This window comes from Frankliniella occidentalis, unplaced genomic scaffold (assembly GCF_000697945.3).
Source record: "Frankliniella occidentalis isolate FOCC.00 unplaced genomic scaffold, Focc_3.1 Scaffold281, whole genome shotgun sequence".
Classification (NCBI taxonomy): domain Eukaryota; kingdom Metazoa; phylum Arthropoda; class Insecta; order Thysanoptera; family Thripidae; genus Frankliniella; species Frankliniella occidentalis.
This window is the reverse complement of record NW_026267407.1, coordinates 58,005-72,247: the sequence shown is the minus strand read 5'-3', so window position 1 is coordinate 72,247 and position 14,243 is coordinate 58,005. Positions and strand designations below refer to the sequence as shown.

The 14,243-nt window shown below is 39.7% G+C and overlaps 2 protein-coding genes across 2 annotated transcripts in view; both read left to right on the top strand.

The window, feature by feature from the left end:
* Nucleotides 1-14,243, top strand: part of LOC113211537 (death-associated inhibitor of apoptosis 1) — a 47,322-nt gene that overhangs the window by 7,590 nt on the left and 25,489 nt on the right. The gene's annotated exons all lie outside the window — the stretch shown is intronic.
* On the top strand, nucleotides 994-11,333 carry LOC113211539 (uncharacterized). The gene is made up of 15 exons (XM_026429930.2): nucleotides 994-1,306; nucleotides 1,622-1,735; nucleotides 1,861-2,074; nucleotides 2,163-2,351; nucleotides 2,437-2,625; nucleotides 2,712-2,894; nucleotides 2,986-3,177; nucleotides 3,258-3,395; nucleotides 3,480-3,715; nucleotides 9,322-9,444; nucleotides 9,553-9,658; nucleotides 9,741-9,878; nucleotides 9,949-10,109; nucleotides 10,204-10,374; nucleotides 10,476-11,333. Exons 1-15 carry the CDS (start codon nucleotides 1,193-1,195, stop codon nucleotides 11,325-11,327), a joined length of 3,120 nt encoding a protein of 1,039 aa, XP_026285715.2. The 5' UTR covers nucleotides 994-1,192; the 3' UTR covers nucleotides 11,328-11,333.

Sequence of the window (14,243 nt, the reverse complement as noted above, 5' to 3'; positions counted from 1 at the left end):
CCCACCCCACCCCGGCCCCTCAATGCCCGATCTCGTCCGGACGGCCGCGCGAGTACTTTGATCGTCCACAAAGTACACGTCCGTTTTTCTCAGATTCATACACGGCGCATTACGGGAGCTCGGCGCCTGCGAGACTCAAGGTAGACCATCCCGCAGTACACGCATGCACTGCAGGCATGATGTCGCGCGGCGCTCTGGAGCGCCCCAGGGCGCGCTACAGGGGTTGTTGCTCTTGAGCAACAAAAGACGATACAGGCACTGCAAAAGTAAGTTGTCAAAGTTTCACCTCCGTCCCACGCGCAGGACACTGTATCTCCCTTGATTACCCCCCCCCCCCCCACTACTCGTCCGGACGGCCGCGAGTGCTCAGTACTTGCACGAGAGGGAGGTCGCTGCTGGACGGATACTTCTTGTCTCATCGTATTTTGTTTTCATTTCATTTCGTTTTGCATCAGTCTTTCTCGGCGGTCTTCGTTCGGCATCGGTCAGCTGTGCTCGGACGGCTCGGACTCGAGCTGCACTGTCGGCGAGGCAGGTCGTTGACCTCGTTTCGTCTGGCTCGGTGCTCGGCGGGCTCGGCGGGCTCGGCTTCTCCCGGCGAGCGCGAGGGAGCCGAGGGCGTTTGTTGAACCGTAGAGACCGAGACCGTTTCCCGCGCATTCATCCATTTGTGTCTTCAGTTGTGCTTCGATTCGGCAAGTTAGAATTAATTATTATTTTATTATGAATAGAAGACTATGTTTATCAAAGGTACGTTTTATCATGCAATCGTCAAGTAAATCCGTAAATTCATGTGATGAACTCAGCTATGTAATTGTGGCGGTTTGGAGTCTCTGGTGCCTCTGCTAGTTAGTTGTCTGTGCGTTGTTTATGTATACATTCGATTTCCTGTTGATAATGACAGATAATATTAGATTGAGTGTTAAAGACTGCCCTTGAAGGCGAAATGACTTTGTCTTTTCTCTTAGAATGGAACCTAACCTCACATTATAATTTTTTTTGCGCTAAACCGAAACTGAGTCCGCTGTATTTGGTGTGAGACTGTGAACACTATCTAAAGCAAACACCCCTGACTGACTCCTCTTCATATTTTGCAGGTGATAGACCCCTTCGAGGAATATGCCTCCACAGGTTTTATGGGAATGTGAATGTTGTAGATAGTGATGATTCATCGATCTCAGTGGATGACATTATGGAGGACCTTATTATACCTGAGACTAGTCATAGCAGCATCAGCAGTGATGTTTCAACCTCTCAAACTGCTCAATGCAATATTCCTGCTGCCTCTATTCAAATGATTCCTCAGGTGAGTACGATTTATTCTTTTCAACCAAGACATACTTGTTACATGTCACTTCTACCAAATTGTATGTCATTTATCAGCTTGTGCTCTTATGGTGGATTTAGTCTTGGGAGGCAAGGCCCCTTTCTCTGCCCTCAACTCAGCGGGCATCGTCTCAAAGATTTTGAGGACTATGATCGACTATTCAGGCTTGGCGTGCCAATCACAGTCCTAGAAATCTTTGAGGCAGCTGAGCGGTGAGGACAAAAATAGGAGCCTCGCCTCACTAGACTGAATACACCATAATACTATTTTCTCATTGCGGTCTTCTGTTTGTAGTCATGTGCTGATGATGATGGCAATATCCAGCAAAGGTGCTCTGGCCTCAAGACCGATTCAGATTCCGATTCAGATTCTGACCTCCCACTCGCTTCTCTTCAAAATAGACCTCAGGTGAGCAATTTGAACCTGATTTTTAAATTAGTAAAATGGGTGTGGTACTTCCTGGTTCTTCTATGCTTTACTGTCCCAATTCTCACAAAATTTGAAGCAGGTTTTGTTTTTGTTTTAATTTTCAGGTATGCTCTTCAAATGTAGAGCAAAGTTCAAAGAGGCCTGCTGCTGCTGCTCTAATCCCTGCAGTACCTACAAAGAAACAAAAGTGTGAGTTATCAACTAAGAAGACTGCGTCCAAGCCAAATAAGAACAGAGTCCTATCCAAAGCCTCACATAGCAGAGAGAAAAGTAAACTAACACTCAACCCTCCAAAAAAGAAGAAAAATGCAAAATCTGGTATGATACAGTAAAAAATAGAGCACTACTCCTATGTTTTAGATTTTTTGTCTAAATTTTCAATTTTTTCCTTTTTCTTCTCGTGCAGAGAGGGATTTAGATGATGAACCATTGAGCAGTTTGCTAAAACAAGTGAATTCTGAGTCTAACAAGCCCAAGAAGGGAAAAAAGTTAAAGTCTGTAATTGAATCCAAGGCCCCGCCAAGCCAAAAGAGAACGGATTCAACCACCCCTGCAGCCAACCCTCAGAAAAAAAAGAAGATAAATAAAACACCTGGTATGATGCAGTAAATAATAGAACCTTTTTTTCCATGTTTTATGTATTTTGCCTTTGTATTTACTTTTTTCTCTCTTTACTTTAGCTGCCTGTACAGAGACAAATATTAAAGATGGACCGTCATGCACTTTGGGTAAACCAGTAAATTCTAAGAGTAAGCCAAACAATTCAAAGACGGAAGTACCATCTAAGGTCCTGCCAAACAAAAAGGAGAAAGCTGTAACAACTCCCGCACCCATCCCTCAGAAAGAGAAGCAAATAATTAGTACTCCTGGTATGATTCAGTAAACCATTGGTCACTATTCCATTTTCATATTTGTGTCTTTCTGTATTTATTTATTTTTCCTTTCTTTACTTTAGCTACCTGTACAGAGACACATTTTAATAATGGATCGCTGAGCAATGTGGATAAACCAGTGAATTCTAAGCCGAACAAGTCAAAGAAGTCAAACACGGTTGTAACATTCAAGGCCCCGCAAAGCCAAAACAACTCCACTCCTGCACCTAACCCTCAGAAAGAGAAGATGATAAATAATACACCTGGTATGACTCAGTAAATAGTTGAGCACCATTCAATGTTTTGTATTATTTCTTTTGTGCATTTATGTATATTTTCTTTATTTCTTTACTTTAGCTACCTGTACAGAGACAAATTTTAAAGTTGGACTGCTGAGCAATTTGGATGAACAAGTAAATTCTCAATCGAGTAAGCCAAACAATTCAAAGGCGGAAGCACCATCCAAGGCCATACCAAGCAAAAAGGAAAAAGATGATACTACTCCCTCACCCAACCCTCAGAAAGAGAAGAGGATAATTAATTCACCTGGTATGAAACAGTAAATAATTGAGCTCTTTTCCCTTTTTTATATTTCTTGCCTTTCTGTATTTTCTTCTTTCTTTACTTAGCTACCTGTTCAGAGACAAGTCCAAATGATGGACCGCTGAGCAATTTAGCTACACCTGAAAATTCTGAGTTGACCAAGTCAGACAAGGAACTCTCACCTAAGATGCAGCTAATTGAAAAGGAAATACACTCTATGGCAGGTAAAATAAGTCAATCAACTTTTATTGTGCTAGTATCTTTCTTTTATATTTTTGTGGCTAACAATGGTTTTGATTTTGTTTTAGCTTCTGAATTGAATGGTGTTGTCACATCTCCCTGTGATTCTTCCATACCTTTAGATTTATCTCAAACTTCCAGTGGCGAGCCATTACCATTCCATAATGAATCAATGGCGGTGTCCTTTCTTGCACATAATCAAACACCTAAAGCCGCTGAGATTCCTGCACCTTTGAGGGAAGTTAGTCTGACCAATGATGAAAACAAAGTGACAATCTTTCCTGGGACCAGCTCTACCAACCCTGTAAGTTGGTTATATCTGTTATCATTCCTATCTACCTACTTTGATGTTTTATATATTCGTGAGATTCTTTGGATTAAGTTATTCATTAGTACACTACGGGTTCTCAGGTCGGAGGGGTTTATTCAACAACAACGTTACATTCAGATTTTCATACATATTCATATCCTTCTGTCAATAAGTCATCATGTCACTCTTCTCAGATACACCACATCCTTCCCTCTTTTTAATAAAACAAAACTGTAATGATTAATAGATGATTAATAAAATAAGATAATATAAAATATAAATGGCAGGAATACAATAATACTTTGGCACAACAGAATATCACAATTACTTAAAGCGTTTACACTGGTTCTACAGTTGTTCTAATCTCAATTCTGTAATTCTGTTCTTGGTACCAATTAATACAATTATAAGTTCAGATCTAATCTAATACAAGTTCAATTAACGCAATTAAGTTCAAATATTCAATACAATTCTTTGGAAGATTTCTTGGTTCTAAGTCTTCTTTGGAATGTTAACTTGGAAATCTTGATACATCTTTGGCATCATTCTATTTCTTCCTCCACGACGGCATCCTTCCGGGGTTGAATTGGAATTGTTCCCATTCGTCTGAGGTTCAGCAGTCAAGGGTTCCTCAGTTGTTTGGCGTTGTCCGTCGTTTGGAGAAGTCTCGGATGTTGTAGCAGGCTTTTCTTCCGTCCTGGTATGGACATTTTCTTGTCGAGGTGTGTTCTTTTCAGGAACATTTGCTGGTGGGAGAACCGGTTTATTAATAGCTTTTCGCTCTTGATCTTGCTCTGGTTCTTTCTCAATGGTGCGTAGTTGCAATTGATTAATGTGCAACGAGCAGGGTGGTTCTCCGTCCACACTGACCATGTATACTGTAGGACCCAGTTTCTTCACAATTATTCCATTCTTTGGAGTCATTCCAGGAAAATACTTTACTTTTACTCGTTCTCCAGGTTGAAAACAAGCTCTATCTGGAATACTCTTGTAATTCTTCTGGGTCAATGGTGGTCTCAACTCTTGTAACATAGTTCTTGGTTTCTTCTGTAACACCATTTGAGCAGGAGTCAATCCGGTCACCGTTGATGGGGTATTCCGGTATCTATACAAAAATTTCTGTATCTTCAAATCGACAGACGTCACATCTGGATCTTCATTGTGCATCAAATATTTCTCGAAGACTCTTTTTGCAGTTCCCACGAAACGTTCAGCTAATCCATTGGATTGTGGATGGTATTTTGACACTCTCTTTGCTACAATCATGTTAATGGTACACCAATTAATAAATTCCACGCTGTTAAATGGAGGTCCATTATCACTTACTACCATTTCTGGAGGTCCAAAGTTTGCACATACTTCTGACAGTTTCAGGATCACATTGCTTGCATCCATTTTGGTCATTCTCCATACATGAGCCCATTTGGTGTGAGCATCTTCTAAAATAAGGTAATCTACTTGACGATGTTTGCAAAAATCTATGTGGACTCTTATCCAAAATTCTTCTGGATCTTGCCATGGAATGGTAATGTTGGATGCAGCTTTAAAATTCACTGCACTACATGCTTCACAATTCTTGGTAATCTTCTCTATTTCACTATCAAGTCCTGGCCACCATATTGTTTGTCTGCACAACATTTTTGCTCGTACTATGCCTGGGTGTCCAGCATGGACATACTTCATGACTCTGGGTCGCAACTTGTGAGGAATGATTACTCTATGTCCCCACATTACACAATCATCTTGTGTTGACAGTGCTTCTCTAATTTTGAAAAATGGCATAAGAGCACTCAGTGGACATTTCTCTGGCCATCCATTCTGAATCTTGAGTATCACTTGTTGTAGTGTTGGGTCTTCTTTTGTAATTGCAGCAACAACTTCAAAATTTAGTGGACCTTCCTCCAAGACATCACAAAAATGCACTTCTTCTACAATCGTGTTCTTCAACGGTAATCTTGACAGAGCATCAGCTGGACCCATTTCAGCAGTTCTTCTATATTCCACTTCATATTGATATGCTGATAGCAATAGTGCCCAAACTTGCACTCTTTTTGCTGCTATAACTGGTAAGGGCTTGTCTGGCCCCAAAATGTACTTCAAAGGTTGGTTGTCAATTACCAAAGTAAATTTTCTTCCATACAGATATTTGTGGAACTTCTTGATGGCAGAAATTACAGCTAGTGCTTCACGTTCCAACTGACTATATTTAGCTTGAGTTGGTGTTAGAGTCGCAGATGCAAACATTACTGGTAGTTCTTTCTTGCCAATTCTGTGAGCGAGTACTCCTGACACTCCAACAGGAGACGCATCCGTCTGCACAATTAACTTGTGATCAGGGTTAAAATGTGTCAATATCTTGTGTTTCTTCAGCAATAATTTGCTATTGTCAAAACTTTCCTTACATTCTTCTGTCCATTCCCATTCTTGATCATCACATAACAATCTATACAATGGAGCTAATTCTTCACAGACATTAGGCACAAAAGTTTTGTAAAAATTAAACATACCCAGATATGATGATAGTTGTGACACATTCTTTGGTTCTGGGCATTGTGAAATGGCTTCAATTGACTTCTCTACTGTCTTCCTTCCTTTTTGACTGATAGAAAATCCTAACAGTTGGATCTCTTGTTTGAACCAATCACATTTATCAAAATTAACTCTTACATTTCTCTCGTCATAAGCTTTGATGACAAGTCTTGTTCGTTGAATACATTCTTCTAGTGTCTTCCCTGTTACTACAGTATCATCCAGATATGCAAAAGCCCATTCAGCATATGGTTTCAAAATTATGTCCATTAATTCTTGACATTTAGCAGGTGCACTGGCTATGCCATATAAAATTCTTTCATACTGTAGAAATCCAATTGCAGTGTTTGCAACATTGTATTTTAGATCATCAGGGTGAACTTTCATTTGTAAATACATTTCAGAGTTGTCAAGCTTAGAGTAGTATTTACCTGTGCATTTCACAAAAAGTTCCTCTGGTTTGGGTATCTTGTATTGATCAATTTTCAGTTGTGGATTTATAGTTCTTTTGAAGTCCACTACTACTCTAACATCCCCATTACTCTTCTCAATAGGCCATACAGGTGAGGCCCATTCTGGATGATGGATTAATTTTGCTAACCCACACTTGACATCATTATTTAGTTGTTTCACCATCTTTTCTTTTAATGCAAATGGTACTTCATATTCTTTCATTCTGACAGGTACTGCGTCTGGCTTTATAATAATCCTTGCATGATAATGAGTGATAGCTTGAGATCTATCTTTACTAAATACTTTTGGAAATTCTTCTTTTAATTTGTTCACTTCTTGTCTTCTAATGTTTTCTTCTCTTGGATCTTGACTTGTTCCGACAGTGTTAACTATTTGGGTTAATGACTGTCTCCATCCAGGGACTAACTCATCTAGCCACTCTCTTCCTAACAATGGCAAAAATTTCTTCTTTGTTCTGAGCACCACTATTTTCATTTTTCTCACTTGATTAAATTTATCAGTAACATCAACAGTGCATTGACCTAACCTTTCTAGGTTAAATCCTCCCAGGGCTTGTAACTCAGCAGGTTCGTTATTCAACTTCACCTTTGGTTCAAGCTGATAGAAAGTTTCTTCAGAGATTAGCGTATATTTAGAACCTGAATCCATTTCAAATGTCACTCGTTGTTTTCCTACTGACAGAGTTATGTAAACAATATCACCTTCTGAACCTGGTTTAACTTCTATGTTCTTGACAGTGTCATTTGTATTTTCTCTTGGAAATATTTTCTTCACAGCTTCATTCTCAGTCTTCTCTTCTTCCTTCAAATCTTCAGTCTTCTGTTCTTCATCAAGATTTTCTTTGGTCTTCTGGTAGTCCTCTTCAGTGTATTCATTTCCATCATCATCGACAATCAATGTTTTGTCAGTAAAATTACACCATTTTCTCTTTAATTTTAAAGGCGAATCTTCAGTCTTCAAATCTTCTTGTGAGTCTTTTTCTCTTCTCTCTTCAATCTTGTTGCAACGTGAGACATTTTCTTGATAAGAAGGAAAATCTTCTTGGTACAAGTACTGTGGTAATTCTTCAGTAACATTTCTGACATTTGGACAAGCTCTGGCATAATGACCTGTTCCATTACATTTGTAACATACTTGATTTTGAGCTCCACAATCTTGAGTCAGATGATCTTCTTTGTTACACCTTTCACACTTCATTTTATTACCACTGTTATTGCCACTTCCACTATAGTTGTTTTGATGATTTCCTCTACCTTGATTTCCACCTCTTCCACGAAAGTTTCCTCTTCCTCGGAATTGTTGTCCTTGGCCCCTGTTGAACTGGAAATTATTGTTGAAGTTTGGATTGAAGTTCCCAGGGTTATTAAACTTGTTATAATTAAAATTCTTATTTTGATAGTTCTGACTCTGGGCTTCATAACCTCCTCTTCCTCTTCCTCTGCCTCTGAATCCTCCCCTCTGTTTGTTTGGATTCTGATTCTTATTCACTTTGTTTACAACATTGTCACTTTCGGTTTCTGCTGTAGATTTCTTCTGCTCCTTTTCTTCTTTTTCTTCTTTCTCTTCTAAGGCAGCTCTCATTTTCTTTACTTCATTCTTGGTTCTTTCTTGAGATTCAGTATAAATTGCTACTTTACATGCTTCATCATATGTTATCGTAGGATTGTCATGCAATTTATCGAGAACAGCATCATTCCGAGCTCCAGTGCGGAGTCTCTCTAGAAGACGATTCTTCAACGTATCACCATAATTACACTTAGATGCTATTCCTTGGATTTCTTGAATATAATCATTGACTGTTTCATTTTTCTTCTGTATTCTTGTCATGAAAATAGCTTTGGCAGCTTCAGTACTGTGAGTACTATTGAAATTATTTCTGAGAACTTTCAAAATGACCTTCATGGTTTTATCCATAGGTCTATCAGGTAACACAAGCCTCGCTAGTGTCTTATATGCTTCGGATCCCATTTCAGAAATTAAATAAGACTTTTGCTTCCTATCATTGGCTCGTAGTTGGTCATGAGCTCTCTTCTCTGCATTTGTGGCATCCCCACCTAGCTCTGCAGCCATCGAATCAGGTGCATCATCTGAGTCATTCTGAACTTCACCATATTCATTTAATTCTAGTGCCGCCTTCAATCTATCAATATATGATTCAATATCTTCTTTTGCCGGTACATACGTTCCAACGTGCTGCGGCATGGTGTTGGTTGTTGAGGTTGGGTCCGTATTTCAAGTTTCTTCTCAATCTTTGAAAAAAAAATATTTTCTTTTCACTCTCACATTCTTTAACACATGTTCTTCAATATTCCAATCTCGTCTTCGTCGCCACTTTTATATATTCGTGAGATTCTTTGGATTAAGTTATTCATTAGTACACTACGGGTTCTCAGGTCGGAGGGGTTTATTCAACAACAACGTTACATTCAGATTTTCATACATATTCATATCCTTCTGTCAATAAGTCATCATGTCACTCTTCTCAGATACACCACATGATGCAAAGATGATTATGTCTTTTTGGTGATCACCTCTATTTCAAAACTCCATCAGTAGTCCTTCATGTCCGTTTCATTCATGTCTATTTTTTTTTCTAGACTCACGATAAGGAGAATATTGGAACTAAACCAAAACGTAAATCTGGTTTTGATTACTACTTTGGGAACTGGGGACCAGGGTCTAAACCTTTAGTTCAATCTGCTACATTAAATCAGAATGTGGTGAGTTACTCTAAAACATTGCTGTAGTTTATACTATATCTTTATTATTATTTTATTTAGATATAGATTTATTACATTTTTTTCATTCTTTTATGATTATTTTGCCAGGTATCTGAAGATTCTACTCAACATAATAAATCCCAGGATGTCAGCAGAAATAAAAGATTTAGTACTTCACCATCCTTTCAGACATCTGTATCCAAAAAAACTAATGGTATGTCTTCTAGTCCTCATTGAGTTCAAAGAATTCTCCATGGTATATTTATAAATTATTTTCATTTCTTACCTTATTATAGATTCTCCTCAAATACTTAAGAATGTAACATTGAATAAAACATTCTCTCCTGAAGTCTTTTCCACGCCTATGGTAAGCCCAGCAGCTTCACAGTCTCACAACTCTAAGCCAACCAGCAAGGCGAAACTTTTCATTGAAGGTAAACTTACCATATCATAGTGGAAACTTGTGTCTTTTGTAATGTGTCTAATATAAGTTCCGAAATCCAGGTACTGTTGCAGAAGACCCTTTTGTAGACCCTGATGAACCTGCAAATCTTGCTGAGCCCTTGCAATCTGATGGTGAAGACAATGGAAACAGATCATCAAATATTGGAAAACAAATAAATTTGAGAAGGAGACTTACCAAGCCGCAGAAGACTCAACCTTCGGTAAGAAAGTTGCCTTGCATGCAGATAATTTGATCTATGTATGTGTTACCTTTTCTTTTAATTGCAAATGAATTATTTCTCTTTTCTCTGGAAGGAAACTGATAGCTCTGAGAGTGATAGTGATTTCTCACCATCTGAAGAAGAATATTTGCCAGAAAAAACTATTCGTGATAAAAATCTTGGTCAAAGGTGCAAAAGCAAAAGCCAGAGGTTAAACCGTGCCAAAACTGCAGTAGCTAAAAAGAAAAATGTGCAGGTTGTCCAGGTTGGTCTAGAATTATCCATCAAATTATTGTAATTTGTGTATTGTAACAAGTTTTGTCAGACTTACCATGTTGTAACTGGAAATTTCTTCTTCACCTTCAGGCTTCAACTAGTGGTCAACCCAGTGATTCTTCCTCTAATAATTCTTCTGGTGATGAGTCAGAGACAGAATCAGAATCAGAGTCAGAGGCAGAGCAGCCCAAAACAGCTACAAGAAAAAGGAAGCCAAAGAAACAATCTGATATTCCAGAACCTGATTATGTGTGGTGTGATGATGATATCACAGAAACTGTATTGGGAGTAATTCCCCATTCAGCCTCATCCCTAAAAGAACCCATCGAATATTTCAATATGTTTTTTTCTGACAACATTCTTCAAACAATGGTTGAGGAAACCAATATGTACAGCCAGCAAAGAGGTGGTGATGATTTACATCTTACTATTGAAGAATTAAGGAGGTTCCTAGGGCTCTGGATTTTTATGGGCATATGTACTTTACCCTGTTATGAGGACTACTGGTCAGGTATCACCCGTGTCCGATTTGTGGCTGAAGCTATGCCAATTTCAAGATTCAAATTGATTCGGGCAAGGCTACATCTAATTGACAACTCAACGATACCAAAAGATAATAAGGACCCTCTAATCAGAGTGCGCCCGTTACTTCAACATATCAAGCAGAAGTGCAATAATCTCCCTCAACATACCGCTACTTTTAGCATAGATGAATCCATGAGTCCTTATAAAGGAACCAAGGCCGGCCCACTGCGTCAATACATTAAGGGTAAACCCCACAAATGGGGCTTTAAGGCCTTCATGCTCACTAGCAGTTCTGGATTAGTTTATGATTTTATTGTGTACTCTGGTGGCCAAACATTTGAGTTAGAGGGAGTTGTTGAACAAGAAGGACTTGGTGTTGGTGGCAACGTGGTGTTTCATCTGTGTCAAACGATTTAAAAACCTCGCATTAGCAGTGTTTGCTTTGACAATTATTTTACCAGCATACCTTTAGTGTGCCAGTTGAAGGAGAAGCTGGGCCTTCTATCTATTGGTACAATCAGATCGAATCGCACTAAAGGATGTCCTCTCCCATCAGACAAACTAGTTATGAAGCAAGGTAGAGGAACTTCTCTTGTCCAAAGTACCTGCAATGGTCAAGTAGCCGTTCTGAAATGGGTGGATAATAAAGTAGTTAATATGGCTGGTTCCTGGGCGGGGCGAAGTCCTCAGCATATTGTTAAAAGGTGGGACAAAAAGGCTAAGAAGAAGATCGATGTTGCCTGTCCCCAAATAGTGCGACTTTACAACAAGAACATGGGAGGTGTCGACCTCTTTGATATGCTGATGCATTTATACAAGCTTCCCAGCCGAGCTAAGCGCTGGCCAGTTCCATTGATTTCTTTTATGATTGACCTCTCGTTGGTGAATGCCTTCCTGCTCTACCGTGCTGACCAGAAAGTAGATAATGATGTTGTGGAATCATCTAAAGCCTTTAGACTGCGAGTTGTGGAGGCTTTGGTCTCTAGTAAACCGAAGAAAAAGGTAGGGCGGCCTACTCTGGAAGAGTCCTCGAGGACAGAGGAAGTTCCCCGAAACCACACCAAGAAGTTGCCCCCTGATGTCTTGAGGTTGGATCAGCACAACCACTTCGTTGTTTTCCAGGAGAAGAAGGGGCGGTGCAGCCATTGCAGCATCTTGGGTGTGAACAGCACCACGTTTGCCAAGTGCTCTAAGTGTGAAGTTATGTTGTGTGTTTTACGAAACCGTAATTGTTTTTTTGACTTTCATAGTCTTGAGGTATGAAATTCCCGCAGTTATCAGTCTTGCCTAGTTGTATTTATCTATCTAGAATTGTATTCTAATCTTTGTTTTCTAGTCTTGATTGTTCTAATTGTATTGAAAACATATATTTATCTACTAAATATTCCTTGATGTATGAAATTCGAGAGGGCCTCATTGTTACTAAGTTTATTGTTCCTAATTCTAATTTCAATAAGTTTGTTGAAATATCTATAAGAATAAAGTTATGTGCATAAGTCACAATTGTTGCAGAATGTAATGTGTTGTGTGCAGACATGGTTATTGGCAAAAGGGGCGAGTTATTGCAACAAGTTGCAGATGTTATGACAACAAGTGCAAGATGTTATAACAATAATGTTCTTATTACTATATCTTCAGATGTTATCATAGAAAGTCAATTATACTTACAGAATGATTGAAAAGCTCCAGTGTGCACACAATGAGCGCCAGTGTCCTCATTTTATTAAAATAGCAAGTTATTAGAATAAGTTTCTAGTTACACCAGTAAGTGTGAGTTATGGCAATAGCTACAAATAAGACTACCAGAGCTCGAGCGCCGTTCGGGTAAGCAACGAAGAGGTTTCCCGAGCCCGTTGGGTTGCCTACCTCAGCGCTGGCAGGCGCTCCTGTCATCGCACAAGTTCGCCTAACGGCGTTTCCTTAGTATTAAAGCTACCTACTGGGACACGCACTTGTGACAGTGTAGTCGCAGGAGGGAGAGAGAGAGAGGGGAGGGGCCTCACCAGCCAGACACTGCGACAAGCTATTTGTGACATTAAAATCTGGACTCCATTCGGGGAGGAACCGCATGTAACAAGTTTGTCACGATTCTGTCTGGACACACTGGGAGAAACCGCTTGTGACCGTGTCGTCACAATAGGTGTCTGAAGAAAAACAGCGGTAAAAGTCTACTCGAAGGACTCCACCTCCTAGGACTTCATGTCGTATGTCGTTGAAATCACCGAGGAACGCTGATCCTGACCCTACTAATCCGATTTGGCGCTCTGGAATAGTTTCCGAGTAATTCAATTTGGAAGATGGGATTCCAACCAACAAGACGCCTCAAAGAGGCTTTAATAACTTATGTTTACGGCCAGCCGGGATACGGATCTTTCCGGATGGGGTTTTTAAACGGTTTCTCCTGCACCATAGAAACACCCTGCTATGAAATCATCGTTTAAAACGATTCGGATCACTACATCAGAGTTTTGTCATTGCCTTCTGCTTGGTCGATTTCTTCGAATAATGCGTGAGAAGTCGCAACCGCAACCAAACTATACCTATCACGTTCATCGCGGGTCTGTGTTTGTAGTTCCTCCCCGAATGGAGTCCAGATTTTTATGTCACAAATAGCTTGTCGCGGTGTCTGGCTGGTAAGGCCCCTCCCCCCTCTCCCCCTCTCTCTTTTCCCCCTGCGACTACACTGCCAGAAGTGCGTGTCCCAGTAGGTAGCTTTAATACTAAGCGAATGCCGTTAGGCAAACTTGCGCGATGACAGGAGCGCCTGCCAGCGCTGAGGTAGGCAACCCAACGGGCTCGTGAAACCTCTTCGCTGCTTACCCGAACGGCGCTGGAGCTCTGGTAGTCTAATTCGTAGTTATTGCCATAACTCACACATATTGGTGTATTTAGAAACTTATTGTAATAACTTGCTATTTTAATAAAATGGAGACACTGGCGCTCATTGTGTGCACACTGGAGCTTTTCAATCATTCTGTAAGTATAATTGACTTTCTATGATGACATCTGAAGATATGGTAATAAGATCATTATTGTTATAACATCTTGCACTTGTTGTCATAACATCTGCTACTTGTTGCAATAACTCGCCCCTTTTGCCAATAACCATGTCTGCACACAACACATTACTTTCTGCAACAATTGTGACTTATGCACATAACTTTATTCTTATAGATATTTCAACAAACTTATTGAAATTAGAATTAGGAACAATAAACTTAGTAACAATGCTCCCTTCCTTGAAATTCCTGCTGTCTTAGTAATTTACCTATTTTGAATTGTTTTCTTATCTTAGTCATTTGGTTATTGTTCTACAAGGTATAGTTACAATAT

Coding starts and splice junctions, on each gene's coding strand:
- LOC113211539 (XM_026429930.2), top strand. CDS start 1,193: ATGGAGGACCTTATTATACCTGAGACTAGTCATAGCAGCATCAGCAGT. Junction 2,075..2,162: donor GAAGAAAAATGCAAAATCTG/GTATGATACAGT, acceptor CTTCTCGTGCAG/AGAGGGATTTAGATGATGAA. Junction 9,659..9,740: donor TGTATCCAAAAAAACTAATG/GTATGTCTTCTA, acceptor ACCTTATTATAG/ATTCTCCTCAAATACTTAAG.